The 22,619-nt window shown below is 38.4% G+C and overlaps 2 protein-coding genes across 4 annotated transcripts; both read right to left on the reverse strand.

Moving 5' to 3' along the window:
- Positions 1-2,670: 2,670 nt before the first annotated feature.
- card9 (caspase recruitment domain family, member 9) lies at positions 2,671-8,683 on the reverse strand. Of its 2 annotated transcripts, XM_026931338.3 has the most exons (12): positions 8,352-8,683; positions 8,129-8,266; positions 7,659-7,984; positions 7,369-7,548; positions 7,133-7,276; positions 6,900-7,025; positions 6,587-6,781; positions 5,721-5,756; positions 5,380-5,428; positions 4,941-5,041; positions 4,696-4,769; positions 2,671-4,556 (listed from the first exon to the last, which is right to left on the reverse strand). In XM_026931338.3, exons 1-12 carry the CDS (start codon positions 8,551-8,553, stop codon positions 4,445-4,447), a joined length of 1,683 nt encoding a protein of 560 aa, XP_026787139.1. In that variant the 5' UTR covers positions 8,554-8,683; the 3' UTR covers positions 2,671-4,444. The 2 variants fall into 2 exon arrangements, 1 of the variants encoding a protein (XP_026787139.1); XR_003403722.3 differs by lacking the exon at positions 4,941-5,041 and having other exon boundaries at positions 4,420-4,556.
- A 280-nt stretch (positions 8,684-8,963) lies between these two features.
- Positions 8,964-22,276, reverse strand: snapc4 (small nuclear RNA activating complex, polypeptide 4). 2 transcript variants are annotated; one of them, XM_053229014.1, is made up of 25 exons: positions 21,526-22,276; positions 20,883-21,016; positions 20,754-20,794; positions 20,562-20,664; positions 19,487-19,515; positions 19,239-19,379; positions 19,016-19,132; positions 18,767-18,845; positions 18,601-18,682; positions 18,378-18,479; positions 18,032-18,104; positions 17,537-17,701; positions 17,197-17,347; positions 16,927-17,033; positions 15,545-15,639; positions 15,274-15,368; positions 15,046-15,134; positions 13,807-14,244; positions 13,502-13,591; positions 12,589-12,820; positions 12,421-12,491; positions 12,268-12,333; positions 11,865-11,895; positions 9,316-11,771; positions 8,964-9,214 (listed from the first exon to the last, which is right to left on the reverse strand). In XM_053229014.1, the coding sequence occupies exons 2-25, from the start codon at positions 21,004-21,006 to the stop codon at positions 9,119-9,121; spliced, it is 5,073 nt and encodes a 1,690-aa protein (XP_053084989.1). In that variant the 5' UTR covers positions 21,007-21,016; positions 21,526-22,276; the 3' UTR covers positions 8,964-9,118. The 2 variants fall into 2 exon arrangements, with proteins under 2 accessions (XP_053084989.1, XP_053084990.1); XM_053229015.1 differs by lacking the exon at positions 21,526-22,276 and adding an exon at positions 21,242-21,510.
- Between the last annotated feature and the right edge of the window lie 343 nt (positions 22,277-22,619).

A 22,619-nucleotide genomic window follows, 5' to 3' on the forward strand; every position in this document is an offset into this window, starting at 1 on the left:
ATAGATGATTTGTATCATGGTGAGCCTATGATTGTGGTGCCATTTAGCTTTTGTAACTCTTACAAATATAAGTTTATATTTTTCTTCCTTAGATCTAAGAAAACTATTCAAAAATGTGTTATATCTCAGGCAACAATATCATTTTTCTTTGCTGAATGGCAGATTTACACAGAATTAGCAAATACCCAAAATGTGGTTAACTAGCATGAGAACATTAAGGTCTTTCTAAAATAATGGTTTACTTTGAAATACTAAAATTTGGGTAACACAGTCATACTTTCAGAGTGACCTTGTCAGTCAATATTACAACATCATTAAAAATAAAGGAAAAGTATGTTCCCATTATCTTCAGAAACGTTGGATCCTGTTGAAAATGTGGAATATTCTAAATATTTAATAGTGGTGAATGTGTTCAGGTTACGGGATTGAGTGAATGTTGAATGTTGTGGGACACAAAATTTTCGAAACCTACAGTATAATGGATAACTCATGGAATAATAATAATAATATTTCTATAGTAAATTTAATTATTGTATTTCAAGGTAAAGTGTAGTTATTGAAGGCTGGGACAGGCAAAAAAAATTTTGTCAACTGCTGCAGAGATTTTAGTAATGTTTAAGTTATTTGTCTGAAACATGCTAATAAGCTGATGTGAAGAACACTATCTATGTTGAAAAAAAAAAAAGAAAATTAGAAGAAAAAAAAATCACCTGGTCTTTTTCCAGACTTCATCTGTCCAGTCTGGGTGATTCTGTGCCCATGATAGCCTCAGATTCTTGTTCTTGGCTGACAGGAGTGAAACCTGGTGTGGTCTTCTGCTGTTGAAACTCATCCTCCTCAAGGTCTGATGTGTTGTGCATTCCGAGACGCTTTTCTGCTCACCACGGTTGTAAAGAGTGCTTACTTGAGTTACTATAGACTTCCTTTCAGCTCAGACCAGTCTGGTCATTCTCCTCTGATCTCTCTCATCAGCAAGGTGTTTCAGCCTGCAGACCCTCTGCTCAGTGGATGTTTTTTGATTTTCACACCATTCTATCTAAACTCTAGAGACTGTTGTGTGTGAAAATCCCAGGAGATCAGCAGTTTCTGAAATACTCAAACCAGCCCATCAACAACAATGCCAACCATGGCTAAAGTCACAGAGATCACATTTTCCCCATTTGATGTGATCATTAACTGAAGCTCTTGACCTGTATCTGCATGATTTTATGCATTGTGAGGCATTATGAATTATGATTCTATGCATACATGATTGGCTGATTGGATAACTGCATAAATAAGTAGGTGTACAGGTGTTCCTGTTAAAGTGACCGGTGTGTGTGTGGCTCACTTGTGCCACCAAAACAGCTCTGACTCATCGAGGTATGGACTCCACAAGACCTCTGAAGGTGTGCTGTGGTATCTGGCACCAAGATGTTAGCAGCTGATCCTTTAAGTCCTGCACTGTAAGTTGTGAGGTGAGGCCTCTGTGGATAGGACTTGTTTGTCCAGCACATCCCGCAGATGCTCAATCGAATTGAGATCTGGGGAATTTGAAGGCCATGTCAACTCATTGTCACCTTGAGCTCTTTGTCATGTTCCTCAAACCATTCCTGAACAATTTTTACAGTGTGGCAGTTGTCATTAGGGAATACCATTGCCATGAAGGGGTGTACCGACTCTGCAACAATGTTTAAGTAGGTGGTACGTGTCAAAGTAACATCCACATGAATACCAGGATCCAAGGTTTCCCAGCAGAACATTACCCAGAGCATCACACTGCCTCCACCAGTTTGCCTTCTTCCCATAGTGCATCCTGGTGCCATCTCTTCCCCAGGTAATCGACACACATGCAATTTGTGCTACAGTAGCTCTTCTGTGGGACTGGACAAGACAAGCTAATCTTCGCTCCCCATGCGCATCAATGAGCTTTGGGTGCCCATGACCCTGTCGCTGGTTCCTTGGACCACTTTTGGTAGGTACTAACAACTGCATACCGGGAACACCCCACATGACCTGCCATTTTGGAGATGCTCTGACTCAGTCATCTAGCCATCACAATTTGACCCTTGTCAAAGTTGCTCAGATCCTTAAGCTTGCCCATTTTTATTAAATATTGAATGAAACCTATTCCTCAATCAATTTGTAGATTAAAAAAACATAAAATCAAATTTATTTAACAAAACATTAGACATTAGAGATTGGCATGGGGTGAGTAGAGAGTGTAGTAGCTATACATTTTTCTGGGCTCGGCCCTGCCAGAAAAAAGTAAATAAAAAAAGCCAGCAGTATTAGAGGTGATAATATTTTCAGTCTTGAAATATAACAGAAAAGAGAGAAGAATGTGGAATGGTATTTGTTGGATTTGAATTGTCTCCAATCCCAGGTTCTAGTGAAAGTCAAGGGACATGAAGGCACAACACTTAAGAGAAGGGAGGTTTATTGGATCTTCAGACAATCGTCAAACAGAGATCAATGATGTTTCTCCTATTTGTGATTGACCAGGAGAATCTAACAGACTCTCTCTGTCTTCACACACACACTTCCTATGTGTGTTGTCTGTTGACGAGTCCAGATATACTGGCTTATGCAGCTCATATTTGATATGCAGCAAATACAGACGTGGACAAATTTGTTGGTACCCTTCCACGAACAAAGAAGATATAAATAACTTGAAACTGACAAAAGTAATTGGCATCCATCATTGTTTATTCCATATTTCATTAAAATCAGACTTTGCTTTTGATTTTTGATTCAACAGAATATTTTAAATGATAAAACAAATGAAAATGGCATGGACAAAAATGATGGAACCCTTAACCTAATATTTTGTTGAACAATCTTTAGAGTATCTGTAGCTCTCAATGAGACTAATACACCTGTCAACAGGTAGTTTGTCCCACTCTTCCTGAGCAAACTGCTCCAGCTGTCTCAGGTTTGAAGTGTGCCTTCTCCAGACTGCATGTTTCAGCTCCACTGATTCCATAGATGTTCGGTAGGATTCAGATCAGGGCTCATAGAGGCCCACTTCAGAATAGTCCAATGTTTTGTTCTTAGCCATTCTTGGATGCTTTTAGCTGTGGGTTTTGGGTCTTTATCCTGTTGGAGGACCCATGATCTGTGACTGAGACAGAGCTTTCTGACACTGGGCAGTATGTTTCACTCCAGAATGCCTTGATAGTCTTGAGACTTCGTTGTGCCCTGCACAGATTCAAGGCACCCCGTTCCAGACGCAGCAAAGTAGCCCCATAACATAACTGATATGGGCCTCCTCACTGTTTCATAGTAGGTATGGTGTTCTTTTCTTTGAAAGCTTCATTTTTTGTCTATGAACATAGAGCTGATGTGACTTGCCAAAAAGCTCCAGTTTTGTCTCATCTGTCCAAAGGACATTCTCCCAGAAGCATTGTAGCTTGTCAAAATAAAATTCCAGTCTGGCTTTTTTATGTTTTTCTGTCAACAATAGAGTCCTCCTGGGTCTTCTTCCATTGAGCACAATGTCGCAACGGATGGTGCGATCAGACACTGATGTACCTTGACCTTGGAGTTCAGCTTGTATCTCTTTGGAAGTTTTCCTCTTTGTCTACCTTTTGCACTATCCTTCTGTTCAATCTGGGGATGATTTTCCTCTTGCAGCCACATCCAGGGAGGTTGGCTACAGTCCCATGGACCTTAAACTTCTTAATAATATTTGCAACTGTAGTCACAGGAACATCAAGCTGCTTGGAGATGGTCTTATAGCCTATACCTTTAACATGCTTGTCTATAATTTTCTTTCTGATCTCCTCAGAAAGCAGTTTCCTTTGCTTTCTCTGGTTCATGTTCAATGTGGTACACACGACGATACCAAACAGCAGAGTGGCTACTTTTCTCCATTTAAATAGGCTGAATGACTGATTACAAGATTGAAGGCATGTGTGATACTAATTAAAGAAAACAGTTAGCTTGAATTTATTATCTTTTCTAGGGGTACCAACAAATCTGTCCAGGCCATTTTAGAATATCTTTGTAGAATAAGCAATAATTTATCTCTTTTCACACTTTCTTTGCTTTACTCTATGACATACCAAATGCATGCAGGTATACATGAGACAATTGCTTTTAATTTCATCACTTTTCAGGAGGAATGAAACATTGTTTCAATGCGCTGTAAGGGTACCAACAAATTTGTCCACATCTGTATCTAATATGTTTAAACTCAGTAAGGTTAGTCTAACAAACTTGCTTTAAATTGACCACTTATATCTATTATAGGAAATTCTAAAACACCATGTTTCAAGTGACCAAATTGAACTGTTTTAAGATCCAATGACATCAGTAATTCTAAGGTTAGAATTGGGTTGATAGGAGTTAATAATAATAATAATAATAATAATAATAATAATAATAATAGTCTCCAGTCTTCTCTGTAGGTTGATGTGGGCTATTTGGCAATTCAAAATGTCGTCTCCTGGATGGGTTTATATCAAATCCCGTCTGTGTCTGTGTTATCAGTCCCACTGGAGTTGTCCAGAACACACTGTGTGCACTCTTTAGCACAGTCTTTAACAGTGGCTTTTGTTCTCAAGGCACGTTTCCTGTTATGAGAAGAAATTGTTAAAAAAAATGGTTCAGAATGGTGATTATTAGTGTGCTTACCTTGCATGTTATTCAAATAATTGGGATTATTATAAAACAATAAAAACATAAAACATAACGGAAAATGCATATACCAACCTTCTGTAATAAAAATTGCATCTCGGCCTGGGTGGGTAGCCGGATGACAGTTCCTCCTCAGTGAACATCCTCTCCTGTAAAATAAGTATTATTAAAACATATGCAAAACAATCTTGCTTATTTCCCCTTTTATTGTAATTAAATTAGTGTAATTATTGTAGTTTTTAATGTAGCTTTTAATGTATTTATTGTAGTTTTTGTAATTAAAATTCAAGTACTTCAAGTAAATTTGAGTCTCCTATTACCCGAAAACTTTCTTCCTGGGCGTCTGAGGTACATGGGTCTTTAATACTTATACAGACACTGTACTCCCCTGAGGTTGGGCTTTGGGAATCATCGCTTATACCTGAGGTCAAAAATGAAAAGTAAATGCCAACCAACAAGGAACGAACCAACCATGAAAAAAATAGGAACTAGGTTTTGTGGTAAGTCTGGTCTGACTATTCTACCACTGATGACGGCAGAAACACAAATGTTTGTATACATTTTGAATTTTTGTGTTTGTTAAATTGGTACACAGACGAATTTATGGAGGAAAAGCGGATCGTTACAAATGAAGGCCAGCTACAGACATAAACCAAATAAGAATAAGTGTGAAAGTCAAAATAGTACATACAATAAATACAGGAAAGAAATATTAAATATAATGCAAGAAATAGTAGTGGAGTCACAAAAAGACAGCACCTTTCTCATATCTTTCCTTGAAATCCTCCTCACTTGTTTGGCTTTTTAGCTAAAGAGAAAAAAAGCACAGTAAATTCAAACAGAAAAAAAGGGAACAAGCTGCTGTAACTGAGATGTGATTCATTTTTTTTAATGAAGAACCATTGCTCTGTCTTCCTTATTGAGTTCTCTGAACTCCCGTTTAATAATGTTACAATAATCTAAAATGTACACAATCATTTCTCATACAATAGCAAAAAAAAGAGGAACAAGCTGCTGTGATATGATTCATATTTTCAAAATGAAGAACGATTCATTTTTTTTGTTTAATGATGTTACAAAGAGAAGAAAGTCACACTAACTTCCACTGTGTTCCAGAAAGATTTTCCATCTGTAGTCTGGGAGAGGGGAAAAAAAAAAAAGACCAATTAGATGATATTATAATATTATACTATATTATATTAGTACTGACTGACTACACAAAATGTTTGATCACTATGAATAAATGATCAAACTTTGTCATGAATCATAAAGATAGCAATACACACTTTAATCACACCATGATACACTGGATCAAATCCAAAAACCAGAAATGGTATCCGAATTCTTTAGTTAAGGAAAAGTGCAATTAAGTACACATTTAAATTCAGCTTTGAATTCTTCACTCACATTAAAGTAGGAAAGTATAAAGTCTTATGTTTACTAATAGTATGAAAGCACACGTTCAAGAAAGATTCACAAAAGAAGAAAATGTCTGCTTTAAATCACACACTGATTTTAGTTACTGGTGGTAAATTAGTTCCTCTTTCACCAAAAAAAAAAACAAAAAACCAGAAAAATATTAGCTAAAGCTAAATAACAACAGCTTTATTGCTAATCTACCAAATGTTAGCTAGCATGATAATAACACAAATAATATTAGCTGAATTCTAATAGTTAGCTGTCACAATACAAACTATCTTGATAAATACAAAGTATATATAGCAGCAGATTAGGTCTCATTCTCAATGTCACATCTATTAAAGTTTAGAAGCTGACTGATGTGAAAAAAGTCACATTATGACTTTACAAATATGTGATTAGAGAAATGTAGTGGATGAAAGTGCAAGTACAAGTACAGATACTTAAAAATCAGACTCAGAAATTGTACTTTGTTGCTTCTCACCTCTGATCAAAACGTTGTTGTGTCATATGACAAGAGTGATTGAGTTCTGCATATAAAACTTACTGCTAGTGTTTTGTGTAAGTGGTTCTGTTTCCGGAGTTTTGCTTGAAGAGCAAGAACTTCTCCTTGAGTGCGGAACAGCTGGACCTGGAGCTCATCACAACGTTCTCCCATCTCTCGGAGCTGCTTGCGGTAACGGTCTTTGTCCTGAAGATTTTTACAGTTCTCCTGATGGTACTCTTCTCGTGAAGAAATCGCCTTATTAATAGAAAAAAGGGGGCCTTTACAGCATAACAGAGACATGTACATAGTTCATGTTAGATGTGAAAAGAGTGCAATTGCAAACACAGAGCAGAGTTAAATGTCATTTTATCACCTTGTCTCTTTCTTTAATGACTTCATCCAGCTGCTTTAAAATGTCCTCCATGCGATTGCAGTACATTTTTGAGTCTTTCTTTAAAATCTCACACTTCATTTCCAGTTCATCCTTCTTTTCCAGGTACTGCAAACATGAAATTTTTTATAATAAGCAGGCAAAAGGTTTGCTGCTGGCAGTATGTTGTTATAGAAAGCTACGCTCATAAGAAATTTAAAACCTTTTTCACAAACCTTATCTCGTAGCTCCTCAGCGTCATGTAGCTCCCTGCGTAATTCATAAAGCTCGTTGACCAGCTCTTGATGTGCCTGGTTTTGCTTCTTGAAATCTTCCATCAACTCAATGCTTGGCTTCTCATTATCTGCTGGGATTTGGACCTGATGGAAAAATCATTGACCCAGGTAGTCAGTTTGACAGCAGGATCTATGAGTGCAGCCTTTTCTTTTTTTTTTTTTTTAAGCTGTTTTACCTGGGAAGAGCTCTGAAGCTCCTGCACTTGAGCTCGGAGAAGATCATTCTCTTTCTGAAGCTCCAGCATCATTTCTTGGCTAGGCCTCTGCTCCATAGCATTTTTCAGGGTAATAGTACGTTTACGTTGAATCTTTGAATCGCTCTCGGCATTCATTAAGCTGTGCTTCAGCCTCTCGATCTGATTGAGAACAGAAAAACTTTCTCACTGCTTATTTAAAAACTTAATACACAAAAACCTGATGCATTAAAATTCCACCTACTGGGCCATATATTCTTAAATGGTCTAACCTCTAGCTGTAGGTCCCGATTACACATGAGAGCACAGTTTTTCTCCTCACTCAGTCGGTTCATGTCACTCATCAGTTTGTAATTCTCATCCTTCAAGTGCCGTGCCTTGTCCCACATCTGGTCCCGTTCTTCACGCATGCGCTGTACACGCTCTTGCTGTTTACGGAGCTCACATTCTCGTGTCTGCAGCCGGCGAATGGTGTCAGCATGCTCAGCTATACGTGCAGACGCCGCCAGTCTTGCCTTGCGCTCATCCTGAAGGGCTTTCTGAAGCCGAGTCACCTCACTCATGAGAAACTGAGTTAATCCTGACTCACCTGCAGCATCTTAATTGTGAGAACAAAATGGGGACCTATTAATCTATTAAAAGTTTTCAAATTAAACATTGCCTTTTATTATTACTGGCATTTCACACTGAAAAAACCCAAACTTCTCTACCATTATGCCATTTTAGCTAACAACAAACCTACCCACTAGGATTGAGAAGACCCTCGATGGCTCTTTGCCTGTTATTTTCTGATACACCTGAGGGTAGTCCAGTTCCAAACTCTCAAGGAATGCCACGTAGCCCTTATGACCTGTCCTTTGTAAGATATCTAGCAGTACACCTAGAGAACACACAATATGTCTCTAAAAAAGTAATGGACAAGAAAAAGAACAAGGTCAGCGTGTGGTGTTGTGTAGGTTACCTACCTACTTTTCGCCGTCTAATGACCAGACTTGGATCATTGTAAATCTGTTCCTCATCCTCACTGTTAAGCACCCTACACTGTCTCAGGTAGGGTATTATTCGCGAAGGATCAATGGTCTTGATGAGAAGCATTCTGTGGTCCTCCAACCGCATCCAACACTCTTCATCGTCCTCAAAATCAACAGCGCTTGGTCCATCAGCCATTGCTCGTGTCGTAGTTTGTGGATGTTTCTATCTTTACTTCTTAACTGAAACTGGTAACAGGGCTGACTTCAGTACAGTATATCAGAAACAAAAAGGAAATGTCGGTCAAGCTAAATCAATCGTAGTTCCTTTTTTCAAAAGTCATTTGAGGTTTTTCTCATTTCCCTCTATTTCTCAATTCAGCTATGCCAACGTGCTTAACTCGTGACATGCAGTGGAAATGAACACACACACTCAAATTTTGTACCTATTCTCTATGGTCATCTTATTTAAACTTCTCATCTGTTAACATCAATGTGGTTAAATCAGTAAAAATAATTCTTACAGTTAAAATAAAGGCAATACAAGGAGAAGATTAATTTTAAAACATTTTATTCGAAAATAGTTTTTAAGAAATAATTTGTAATTTAACATTTGTGCACTCAGTCTTATATTTCTCTGTGAACTAAATCATAAAAAACTTTACATATTTTCAACATGAACTGTTTTTGAACATTGTGATTAACATCATATTAAACATATTGTCATAATAAAATAATACAAATATCTTGCTCCCACTCATATGCTATGCACTTATATGAGTGTCAGTTTGATTTCTTGGCTCACTCCCAGGACACTGTGTTGCTGTTAATTCACTTTCTTCCATGTTGAGCAGAGACCCCTAAAAAATGGTAAAGTTAATTAATGCACTACAATAAAATGGCAAAAATAGTCAAAAATTGCAAGACTCTATCAACCTTTTCATGACCATACAAAACTCACCAATGCTTTGATCTGATCTTCATCTCCAAAGTGTGTTGGCTTGACTTTGTCCATATTGTCTTCCTGACCCAGATCATCTGCCGACCCTATGCACGGATTTATAGTGGCCAAGAGGGCAGGTAAGGTAAAACATGACAGGAAGCGAGCCTTCAAAAGCAAATATGCTTGGTTGGTTTTAAACGTCTCAGAGACCATCTTTCGGACAGCAGCTATCTTAGCTTCTTCCTCACTGTTATCTCTGTGTTCTTCAGGCAGGAGCTGCACTGCTGAGTTCAACAAAGAATCTCTTCCTTTAAGCAAAGTGGTCAGTGTATTGATACTGCTAACAAATGGGGGAAGATAAGGCATTTTGTCTTCCAGTCCAGGCAGTGTAATTCCACCATTCCCCTTTATCCAGTTTTTCACTTGAGCTGGTTGCTCGAAGAACATCAAGCTAGGGTCAAAAGTAATTTGTTTTGGACTGGGATTAGATGTGGTAGCTGCTCTCCAAACAGTTTGCTTTTCGTCTTGGGGGGGCATCTGCTGAACCACGGTTTGAGGCAAAATTTGACAACTAGTGGTCATAGGACTGGTAAGTGAATTAACACACAACTGATCTGTTGGAAGGCCACCTACATTGCTTGTAACAGGACTATTCACAACACTGGACTGTGGAGTTGCATGTGATGTTCCATTCACAGCAGAAGAGGGTGCAGAAGTGGGGATTATAGAATAGGCTGAAGATGCTGGTAGGCTTTTATTGATATTAGGTACTGCAGAGTTAGGTGGAACCCTAGTAACATTTGCAGTAGCAGTTGGAAGGGCATTTTTAGGTAGGCAGGGTCCTGCAGCGCTGATGAGTGCCAAAGAACCCTTAGTAGAAGACGCTGGATGGCTCTTATTGATATTAGCTGCTGCAGAGTTAGGTGGAACCCTAAAAGCAGTTGGAGAGGCATTTTTAATTAGGCAGGGTCCCGCAGCATTGATGAGTGCCAAAGAACCCTCGGTAGAAGACCTTGGGAGGCTCTTATTGATATTAGGTGCTGTACAGTTAGTTGGAACCCTAGAAACATTTGCAGTAGCAGCTGGAGGAGCATTAGCTAGGCAGGCCTCTGCAGTGTTGATGAGCGCCAACGAGCCATTTTGGTTTACTATGATTGGTTGCTGAAATACTACCTGAGAAACAGGACGTGGCATTCTTTGGCTTTGAGGACCTGGAACAGTACCAGGACCAGAAATGTTCAGCTGATGGACAGAAGGGACAGATGGTGTACTTGTGACAGCAGACACTGAAGAGACATTGGGAACATTGTTGGTTGCATCCGAAATACATGATGGTGTAAGGTTTTGATCAGTTCCCACAGGGGACGATGAAACAGGAATCAGAGAAGACATGGGATTCATGGGAGTCACAGGTTTGTTTTGATTACATGCAGTTTTAGAAGGGGGAACATGGGCTGCGGATCCTTTAATGGATGTTGGCCCATTTGTGTCAGGTAGAACTTGAGAAACACTGGGTATATTTATGACAGCAGCTCGAATGACACTGGGGAAATTAGAAGAAGAGGGAAGTGAAGAAACAATGTGGTTGTCTGAGTCAGAGGAAGGCCTACGGTTATGACTGAGATTTGATCCAGCAGTCAGAGATATATTATTATTTCTAGGTAAATTAGGTGTTGGATTGCTTGGTCTTATGGCATTGGTACGTGCAACACAACTACTCTGGTTGACTATGACAGGTGGTTGAAATACCATCTGAACATTGTTTGGCGTCACCTGGTTTTGATTACCAGGGATGCCAGGAGCTTGTACCCGAATTCCAGCAACAGGCATTAAACCAGCAGGGGTGAGAATCCAGGCTGTAGTCTGTGGTAGAACAGCCACTGTCTGGGTTACATTACTGTTTTCTTGTTTTTTAGCTGCCTGTTTCTTGGCGAGCTTGGCTCTTTTATTGTCCATCAAGGCTTGAGCTTTCATTGTGGGTTTGTGTTTGCGTCTTGGACTGCTCACTTCCTCTAAAGTCTCTGTAGGTGGTCCAGTTGTGGACACTGAGGTTGTGGGACAGGATGCTGGCTGTGTCACCCTCCCAGATTCTACTGGTATTGCCAAATTTAGTCCTGGCTGAGGAATTTTTGATACATCTTGTGTACCCAACTGCAGAAGAGGTAAAATTCCCTGTACCGCATTATTTGAAGTGCCCACTTTGTTATCTGTATTTGGCTGGGCAACAATGAAATTCTGGGGAAGTATCAAGGTAGCATTTATCGTCTGACTAGCAGACTGCATGACCTGTTTTGTTTTGCTTTGCTGCTGAGGCCTTGGAAGAATTGCGATTTTGGCTGGCTGTGGAAGTAACTGTGGTTCTAAAAACTCAGGGGTCTGCAGGGGCCTAGAATGTTCCTTGTGCTCTGTTCTCTCGGCAAGTATGTCTGCTACGGTCTTAATATGATGGTAGGCACCTGGAGTAGGCTTCTTGGCTGAAAGATATTAAAACATAACAAATCTTGGTTTTGGAGGTCGTGTTCACAGCACTTTAATGTGAAAAGAAACAGAAATGACACCTCATATACCTGCATAGGGTCTCGATTCAGGTCCTGGTGTCTGAGAAGAAGAGGGAAAAAATGTCGCTGAGTATTTTTCCAGCATCTGCAATACCTTTATAGATTCCATTTTCATTTAGACATTTTCTGGTTATTACAGGCTACTTTAGGAGGGGAGGCTACTGTTTGGAATAGCACACAACAAGGAGCAAATTTTGCAGAGAGAGAGAGATGTAGAAAGCTACAAAAAAACAAGATGGGCATTAAAAAATAAGCTGTACTATGCTAATGCTGACAGAAAGAAATGCTTGTTTGAAGCAAACCCAAATAATATTACAAAAAGCACAAAGATTTTATTTTTGTATATACTACATAGTATATTAACTGATGATATATCATCTAGTTATATTAGTATTAATATAATACACTTTACCAAGGACACTTTGTCTCTGCGGGCCTCGATGACTTTCTTGCAACCATCAGTATCAATTTTAAGAGCCTGTTTCAAAACACATTTTTTAAAATGTAGCCAGCCTTAAACACTCATTATAATAACAGAATTTCAGAAAGCAAAGACTTCACTTACCTGCAGAAAAAGCAAAAACACAGATGATTTTACAAGAGGAACATCTGCTGCTCTTTTTTGAACAATGTCAGCTGTATTGAGACAAAGATAACTTCACTGCTGAAGAAAGAAACCAATTCCCACAACCCAGATGAATATTGATATTTTATCATTATATCTCAAAATTACCTTCACAAACCCGTCTCTCATTGAAAGATAAAGGCATTAGCACATTGCCAACCCATGGAGTAATGGCTAACATGAGATCATAGCTCAGTTGGGTGGTGGCTACAGCCTTGGGGACAGATTTACATCTTCTTCTCTGACTGCTTTCCATTTCACTCTTGTCCTCCTCTTCGTCATTTTTGGCATCGTTCTGATTTGTACGTGAAGACAATCTGGTTTTGGTTTTTGGTGTTCTCTGGGAGAAAAGATATTTGTTATTGCGATCCTTTCATTTGCATTGTTTTGTTAACTATTGATCCGTTATGTAAAGATTCTTATACCACAGCAATGCTGAATTATTGAATTTGAAGTTGCCGATTAATTTTCCATGAAAGCACGGCTTTGACAGCAGCTCCACCTATAATTCAACTCACAGGTTTATCTTAATGTGCTCATTCTAACGCTTTATTGGTTTTAAAGTAACAATCCATGCATGTGGATTTGTATGGCAGATAATCGTTTATATGGTGAATCTTTCCGCAAGCGTACTTTAATTTAACATTTTATAAAAGGAGTCTTCCAAAGTCTGTGCTTTGTAACAGTTAGTAAGTTTTCTGCCATGGAAGAAGCTCCAGGACACAGGACTATCCAGTTTCTAAGCAACATGAAAAGCTGTGCTTTTCTGTCGTTCTGTCTTAACAACCGTTTATAGCTGCTATAACCAAGTGATAACTGGAACTATCTTGTATCGTGGCTAACATTAATGTTAATATAAATGGTTAAAAAGCATGCTGTGCCATTCACTAATAAATTAAAAATGGAAATCGTTGACAAATTCCTGTGGTATAAGAGGAATAAAACACTTCAAGCTGTGCTGTTATAGGAAAATAATCCACTTTGGCATCATAGCACCTCATTCCTTATAAAGGTACCTTACCACTTTCATGACAGAAGCTCTCATGCAAATCAGCATGTGTTTAACATCACTTTCAGACACCATGATCATGGCGGGCTCACTGCTTGAATTCTGTAAGTAAAATACAGTAAAAAGAAATTTGCTTTAGTATTAAGAAACTAGATTGAAAATAACCTGAGATTTTGGGAGTTTTGTAGTTTTTTCTTCTGTTAAGTGCTTGAAATAAATACAAATATTGAACATTCAATATGATTTTGAGAACTTGTCTCTGATAATAATAAGAGCACAAAATTATGCATTTCTGATCTCAAAAGTCTAAAACTTACCTGTTTTTGTAAAGCGGGTGGTTCCATACCGACATAAGTCTTCACAGGTTTCCCCGTTGTGTCCAGCACAGTGTTCCGTACACAACCTCTAGCACTCTCTTCCGCCTCAGTGAGCATCCTTACCAACACGGTCTTCAGTTTCCCTGGAGAACGCGCCAGCTTGTTCCCACGTGCAGGAATCCAGTCCTTCATGTCCGGCTGGACGTACTCTAGTTTACAGTCCTCATCTGAAGAGACATTTTCTACTGCCTGTTCATCATCACTGTCCATGTATGGCACTTGCTCCTTTTCATCTTCGGAGGTGTCGCTTTCAGTTTGAAAGTCTTCTTCTTCTTCTCTTTCTTTTTTGACCTTTTTCTGCCTCACACACTTCCTCTTCAGCTGCGGCTCATGTTTTACTGAACTCTTTCTTACTCTTACTCTCTTTACACCTTTTTTCTGCATGGAGTAAAATACAGAGTGATGTTTTTAAAGTGCAGAATATGTAGTACCTAGAACATAAGTAAGAAATTAAACATGAAAGGGTGTGCTGTTTTAGAAAAAAACAACCAATTATATGGTATGTATGGTACAATATGGTGTTATGCAGCCTGATGAGAAGTGGCCTTACTAATACCATCCCGATTTTCCAAAAACAGCACATCCTAAAATATTTTTTATATCTTATACCACAGCAATTTTCCAATGATTACAATGTTTTATTAAATTAATGAATGACACTGTGTCCTGAGTTATGTTTAATGTTGTGGAATGTTCACGAGATTTGTGTTATAACAGCTATAAACAGTAGTTTCCTCATTAGCCTCTCTTTTTTCTCATTCTTGATGCTAATAAGACAAAAAAACATGTTGTCATGTTACAGAGAAACGGCCTGAAGAACTGAGTGCTTGAGTACAAAGTGCTGACAACGGAGACTCCTTCCATTAACGGTAAACAAATATTTCCTTATAGAAAGCTTCACCATATCAATGATTATATGTTTTTCTCTCATATATAACATTTTTTAAAAATCCATTTATCAGCCTTATGTGAGGCATCTGCCATACAAGTCCCTGTGAAAGAACTGTTACTATAGAAATAGATATAATAACATATTATGATGAGTGCATGCATATAAACCTGAGATATGAATTAGAGCCGGCACTATTTTCAGAGCTGCTTTTCAACTTCTTCTGACCAATCAGATTTGAGAATTCAAAAATGCTGTGGTATAAAACCTAATACTAGACAAACACTTACATCAGCTGTCTGCATCATCCATTTCCACTTGTTCAAACACTGGCTGTCGACCCGGTTTGGAATTTCAGAGGCGATCTTAGCCCATTTACCTGATGCAATTGTGCAATTATGATGAGGAAAAACAGCAGGAATATTATTTAGTCTGCAAGTCAACAATAACATGGTTTAGATCTATCTACTGATAGCAAGGTCCTATGACAGCAAAAGATTTGTAAGGTAATCACTCACCAACACCATATTTCTCTACCAGTTTTTTCAGCAGTTCCACTTCTTCATTACTCCATGTGCCTCTCTTTATATCAGCTCGGAGGCAATCCAGATATCTGAGGATATCGAGTGAAGAATGCTTTTTTAACAGTACAGTTGTTAGAATCATACAAACCTCGTATATATATACATATATATACATATATATATATATATATATATATATATATACACACACACACACACACACACATATACACACATATATATATCTAACGAGGTATTTGCAAACCTGTCTCGGCATGAATTGTCTGTCCTTCCAGGTACTTCCAGTCTAATCTTCCACCACTCCTTGCAGCCATACTTCTTTACAGCATTCAGCAGTAACTGCAATAACACCAACTAGAATTAACTTGATCTCATTGCAAAAAAAAAAAACAAAAAACAGCAAATTATCTGGCTCCATAATAATGATTAATACTTTTTACACATTAAAATTCAGAATCAGCACCCAAGCTGCCTCAATGGACAATATATAATTAATACTGGTATTTTTATTTGTGCTGTCAACATGTTGAGTAGGTCACCCAAGACTTCTCTATCCCCAGCCACAATTCCTCCTAGCGCTTCCCCACACATTCCTAAGCCAACTGTGAGATATAATCTCTCCAGTGGGTAATGGGCCTGCCCCTATGTCCGATAGGATGTGTATGGCGCTGGATGCCCTTCCTGATGCAACCCTCCACAATTTTATCCAGGTTTGGGACCTGTGCTGTCATGTGCAACCCCAGTGGCTAGGGCTGGTTCCCTGGCCTGGAATCGAACCCGGGGTGCAGTGCTGAGACCTAACCACTGGTCCTCCAGGGACCCAGCTAGCTAGCTAATGCACTTGCTCCATTTTGGGAGTCAGTAGTAGTTACATTTATGAGTTAAGAAATGATAAACCTCTCACTTTTGTAGTATTGCAGTATCTGTGTGGTACCACGCTCACTTACTTGTACTCGTAAAAAATGCTACAGTACCATGTGATACTATGTAAGCTTAGTGTACACTGCAGCGCTAATGAACAGATGGCTAGAAATGACAGCGATCTGTATTTCAGAACTAACGATACCAATCACAGTGAAGCAGGCTGCGAAATTATTTCTGCGAAAATATCAAGAGGAAGTACTACAGTATCTTCCTACCATACATGGTAACATGATAAAACATCTTATGTTGTTTAAACAGCTTCTATAATAGAGAGAGCGAGGAGGGTCGAGTGTGCAGAGTAATATGAGCGAGTGTGGTCATTAAAAATAAGTGCAAGGTGCAATGAAATGCACGCACATCGTGAAGAGAAACCCTCACGAGAGAGAGAGCACTTCAGTTCAGTGAGCAATGAGGGTTACACTCCTACACTTTGCTTACAAGTAAAGGTGCAAATCATGACACCTTGTTCTCATTTTTAATGACCATGCTCGTTAATACAGTTCTGCATGTTCAGGTTGGCTACGTTTGCTCTATTAAAGATACTGTTTTAACACCTAAAACATAAAACTCACTATTCATTGCTCAAGTTCATTGGTGTGGTAAGGGGTGTAGTTCTAGTGGTGCTTAAAACTGGCCATCCACTGCTAATTTGAGTTTTAAAGTTTTCACTTGTTCGGGCAAAATCTAAACTGCTGTCCATACCTGGTCCTCCTCTTTTGTCCAAGGTCCCTTCTTTATCGAGGGATCCAGAACACACGTCCAACGGTAGATGAGCTGGGAACTATCACGACCTTCCATAAAGTATGAAACTGAAAAGATATGAAAAATACCCAAATTAAAGCATGATGGTGTTACATCAATACAACAGAACAGAATTTAAAAACTTGCCCATTAATATAATAAGCGCCTATCAGGAGTCACTGTAACCAGCTGCAGGTTTCTGCTGCTTTATAATAAATAGTGTGCGAGTACTTTGAGTATACGGTATGAAGTTGCCAATCCTCATCTTGTCCACAAGCTCTCTGAAGACCTGGTCCTCCTCTGTAGTCCACTCTCTCTTCCTGAACTGTTTAGAGATGTAGCGCTGATATGTCTGGAAACACATGAAAGCTGTCCTATTGGTCTAAAAAAGAAAAAGAGCGACAAGATATATCAGAATATACCGTAAAGAGTTTTTTTTTTTCAACTGAGTATATGTTCTTCTGCCTGCATTTTGCTACAGTCATTTAAGAAACATGTTTTGAAAGTCCAAGCTGTCTAATCCTAAATGCATTACTGACAACACGAACCGAAACAACTTCATTACACTTACTCCAAGAGATTCTGCAATTTGGTCCCAGTTGCAGCACATGTACTTTCCCACAACGTCTTCAAGCTTCACAATCTCATCCTGACTCCATGTTGATTTGTTAATGGAGGGATGCAAGTAATTCTGCCAGAATCTCATCAGATCATCAGGTTGTCGAAGGCCCTCGAACTGCATCAAAACCATATTCATATTCACAGGTTAATAATGAGAATGTGACTGCAAGATGTTTAAAAGTGAAATTTCAGCTTAAAGCAACACTGAATCAGCAATACGTTCTTTAACTGCACCCGCTCTGATTTCATTTGATGTCCCTGTGTCACTACCTTTTGATGTTTTTAATTCAGTGATTATATTTAAAGTGAAAAAGTCAGGTGAAGAAAATCAGGAAACCACCATCACGTATATTTCGGCCAGGAGCTCTAGTTTGTGAGATGGATGCGACTTTGTCAGTGCTCAATACAGAAAATGGCAATACGTTACAAGAAGCACAAGACGTACATCAATATTTGATATTTTGTCCCAATCATGATCGTCATGGCGATCCCCATACAGCTGATCTTCCTTCATTGACCTGCAAAACAATAAGTTCATAAGAATGAACATTTAATGTCATGAGCAAATTAACGGTCACATTTTTTCCACAGTTAATTCAAGAATAAATATTTGAGTGAGATCACTATTCGGATTCCTAGCAAAAAAACAATAAAACTCATTTTGGGGCCCAATCAGATAAGCAAAGCAATGACGCCCCCTAGAGCTGAGATTTACTCTGTAAATTTCACACTTCAGTTAAAAACAAAAAATAAAATAAAATTGGTATGAGCTAGTAAATCATTATAGGAACCTTATTTCTGTGATGTCCTTCTCTAAAAGAGTAATTTGGTTTTGTAGTTCTTCTTTTTCAGCATCTCTTGCTTTAGACATCTTTGCAGTTAAGTACTCCATCCTATAAGACACGTGAAAACGAGCCATAAGCATCAAGGCCAATATGCTCCACAGTTCCGGTGTAAAGTTCAAAACAATACGGAGGGAAATGTCTAACTCTTTAGATTTTTTTTTTAACATACTTTGACAGTTTGGGCTGCAACATGCGCTTCATAGTGTCTGTGACTACGGAGTTGATCAGCAACGTTTTTTGCCATGGCTCCCCTGAAAGACCAAAATTATGCATCAATTTTATCTATATGCAGCAAGCCAAAAGAAAAAAAAAGCTAAACAAAACTTGCAACGTACATCTTCTAATTTTCATTTCATCACAAGGCTTGGTCCCATGAGTCAACCTCTCTTTAGTTTCTTCATTGGCTGGAGGGCCCTGTACAGGAGAACGACAAACATCAAGGCTTAAAGGCTTCCAACACATCACTATGTGCACATAAAGAGATGAACATTTATATAATCTGGATTGTGGAAGGATGCAACCCTTTAAATGACTTAAAAAATTTTTCCATCATTTTAAAACGTTTAGTAACTTGCAGATCTTACCAAACCAGTCAGCTTGTCTTTGAAATATGGTTTCATAAAGCTGCCAAGGAACAGTTTGAGATGAGGCAGGCCAGGAGAGACATATGACGGACCAGAGAGCTGCTCTTCAAGCTCTTTCTGTCAAAAAAAAAAAAAAAAAAACACTGTTATCTAATATCTATCAGTGTATTAAACCTGATCATTCTTTAAAAGCACACTTGATTTAGGTGTATGAAAGTCAAACCTGCTGTTCACGATTTTCTTTAAGAAGCCTCTCCAAGTCAGCCAGTTTTTCATTCAGCACCTCCTGATAAACCAAATTCATCTGAAGACAAGTTTCCAAATCTTGAGGAAGCTCCAAATCCTCGTCACTATCCTCGTCATTCTAATTTTTTAGAAAAGAAAACTAATCAATATGTTTTTTTTTGTTTTTTTTTTAATGAAATGACAAATGAATAGTGATTAAATCTCTACAGCTATACAAATACTCACAGAATCCATTAGACTGCCATGTTCGCTGTCTGAACAAATACACACACACACACACACACACACACACAAGTTAAATCTATACTTTGTTAAAGGAGAATATTCTAGAATAATCTTTAATGATTCTCTTATTGACGTGACCCTGAAAATGTAATTCAGAACTATTAGCAGTAACAAAAACTGAACTTTTCTAGATTTTTAATAAATAATTGAGAAACAGAAGAATTCATTGTAAAAATATAAACAGTTATAAATTCTTAAAGTATATAAAAAAGTTTCGGAATGTAATCTTGCCTCCACATGGCCCACATATACACTCACCAGCCACTTTAATAGGAACACCTGTACACCTACTCACTCATGAAATTATCCAATCAGCCAATCATAAAATCATGCAGATACAGGTCAAGAGTTTCAGTAAATGTTCACATTAAACATCACAAAGGGGAAAAAAGTCACTAAGCTCAGTGAGTTTGACTGTGGCATGGTTGGTGGGAAACTGCTGATCTCCTTGGATTTCACACACAACAGTGTGATAAAATTGTTTAGATAAAATGGTGTGAAAAACAAACAAAAAAAAAATCCAGTGAGTGGAAATTCTGGCAGGGGAAACACCTTGTTTCTTAACGTGAGGTCAGAGGAGCATGGTCAGAATGGTTTCGAGCTGACAGGAATCCTACAGTGACTCAAATAACTACTATTTACATCTGTGGTGTGGAGAAAAGCATCTCAGAACATGTCTAACCTTGACACCTTGAGGGAGAAGACCAGTATGGTTCCACTACAAAGAAGCTACAAAGTGGACAGCTGAAGATAGGGAAAACATCGCCTGTTCTTTTTCCAATATTCAACAGTTAGGATGTAAAAATGTGACTGAATGTTTTGACCTGTATCTGGATGATTTTATGCCTTGTACTGCTGCCTTGTACTGCTGTCTGATTAGATAGCTGCATGAATGAACAGGGGTACAGATGATTCAATGAAAGTGGCCAGGAAGTGTATATGGAAACAAGAAGCATCATGTACAGCTTGTTTTTTATCCTTATGGTTGTGATGTCATAACTACACACACATTTACCTGTCAGGGCATCAACAAGACCCGCGTCTGCACCGAGCGTTCGCTCTAACTCTTCGATCTCCCTCTGGATTTGCTGTCGCTCTGCTTCCAGGTCCTCGTGTGCCTGCAAGGGATGAAAGTATACACAGTTGGGGATATGAACTGCTGTAACACTCTTCATTAATGGGGAGATCTGGACAGAATTGTACGTACAACATCCCGCCCTGCGTGTCCACTGTCATCCGACTCCTCAGCTGCCAGAGGGGAGAAAGAACATGTAAGTATGTGTGTGTGTGATTCAGTACAAAAGGTGTCATCTTAATGGGATCATGTTTGACTCACCACTGTCACTGTCTGAAGACAGCAAGTCTGCAATGTTACTGCCATTTCCCAGAGTGCTCTCCAGAGCCAAAATCTCATTCTCTAACTTATTCCTCTGAGCCAGCAGGTCTTCTGAAAGTGCCATTTTTCTTTACCTACATATGCAAATATCACATACTGAGATAAACTCACTGTGTGGCACACAAAGGGTGTGTAGCAATTACATCAAGCCAGTTATCTCCCAGTCAAAACCAAACTAACTTGTATCTCAGACTGGACATTATTTATTAAGGTAACACTAGTAGTTGGCAGTTTAGTCCGTCTTGCACTGTTCACAGATAAATCACCTCTGAATTTTCTCAACAAAATATTCTACATACCGAAAATGCAGCTCCAAATTACACTGGAAACAAGATAAAAACTTAACACTTTAATGGAAACATAACTGGACTCTGCAGAGAGCGCATCTCTGACTGCTCCTTCTCTCTGCCTGTAGATACCAGGTAGTTAGCATATTACCCAGCGTGCAATTCGAGCGATTCGGAACTGAGTTAACAAAAGGCCAAAAAAACAATAATTTAAAGGTTTGTTTTCATGCTGCATATACAAGCTTTTTCCTACAATTTCAACCATCTTTTAATGACAGGAGAATCAACATACTGACCGTGTTTATAAATTCGCGCATGTAACGTCAATGAAACGTTGAGACACCAACCATGATAGAAGCAAAAAACAGACAACAAGCGTGTGAGCCGTCTTCAAAATAAAAGCTTCTTCCGAAGACTTTTATTTTTATTTTTTTAAAGTGCTCTGTAGCTGAAAAAGAAAAACTGAATCATGTTTAAGTGAGGAATAAAACACTGCATGACATGGTGTTATAGGAAAACAATCAACGATGGGGTGGTGTGATGTGGCTTGATATGAAACAGTTACTGTTACCTCCCTGATATAGATCATTTTCCTATAACAATATTTATTCCTCTTATACAACGGTGATTCACCAACGATTGCCGTTTTTTTATTTATTCATAAACATGTTTTTTTTTTTTTAAACCATATATAGTTACATTTAATGTTGTGGAACGTCCAGGAAACAAGTTCCTGGTATCACTTGTGTTATATTAGCTATAAGCAGTCATTCCCTCACCAGCATCTCTTCTTCTCTCTCTTTTAAAGACAACACACACACAGATTTCAAAGCAGAGAGCACAAAGTTCTCTGTCCTGAACACTCCTGTGGCAGAAAACTTACTGTTACAAAGCACTGACACTGGAGACTCCTTCCATGTTAATAAATGTCTACTTACAGAAAGCTTCACCATGTCAATGATTATGCATTACTCATTGTTAAACAGCATTTTTTTTAATCAGTTTTTTTAATATATATTAGATTAGATTACATGGAGTGTCTGTCATACAAGTTCATGTTACTATTAATAATAATAATGTGATTTGTCTTTTAGCTGGACCTACTGTCAGAGCTGCTGGTATAAAAAAGGTCAACCTTCTGACCAATCAAAATCGAGAATTCAACAGCTCTGCGATATAATAACAATTAGCAACTCTTTATTTCTTAAAGAGCAGTAAATGACAGCCACACTGAGATAATGATATACAAGTATTTATCAGCCATAACAGCATTTCTTTAGAGTATAAAATCTGCTTATATAAACACATAAATATCTGCTGATTAGTAAAGGAACAATATGCATCACAATAGTTTCATAATAGTTTCTAGAATAAAATGAGTACATTGATT

Source organism: Pangasianodon hypophthalmus, chromosome 24 (genome assembly GCF_027358585.1).
Source record: "Pangasianodon hypophthalmus isolate fPanHyp1 chromosome 24, fPanHyp1.pri, whole genome shotgun sequence".
In the NCBI taxonomy this organism is placed as follows: Eukaryota; Metazoa; Chordata; class Actinopteri; order Siluriformes; family Pangasiidae; genus Pangasianodon; species Pangasianodon hypophthalmus.

Excerpts from the sequence above, each read along its gene's own strand:
- card9 (XM_026931338.3), bottom strand. The coding sequence starts at position 8,553 with ATGGCTGATGGACCAAGCGCTGTTGATTTTGAGGACGATGAAGAGTGT. Across the intron at positions 5,042-5,379 it reads CAAGGAAAGATATGAGAAAG|GTATAAGCGATGATTCCCAA; the intron begins GTGCTGTCTTTT and ends TTTTGACCTCAG. Across the intron at positions 4,770-4,940 it reads CCCAGGAAGAAAGTTTTCGG|GAGAGGATGTTCACTGAGGA; the intron begins GTAATAGGAGAC and ends CTTATTTTACAG.
- snapc4 (XM_053229014.1), bottom strand. The coding sequence starts at position 21,006 with ATGGCACTTTCAGAAGACCTGCTGGCTCAGAGGAATAAGTTAGAGAAT. Across the intron at positions 17,702-18,031 it reads ACAAAATATCAAATATTGAT|TTCGAGGGCCTTCGACAACC; the intron begins GTACGTCTTGTG and ends GTTTTGATGCAG. Across the intron at positions 11,896-12,267 it reads GCAGAGACAAAGTGTCCTTG|ACACCAGGACCTGAATCGAG; the intron begins GTAAAGTGTATT and ends TCTTCTTCTCAG.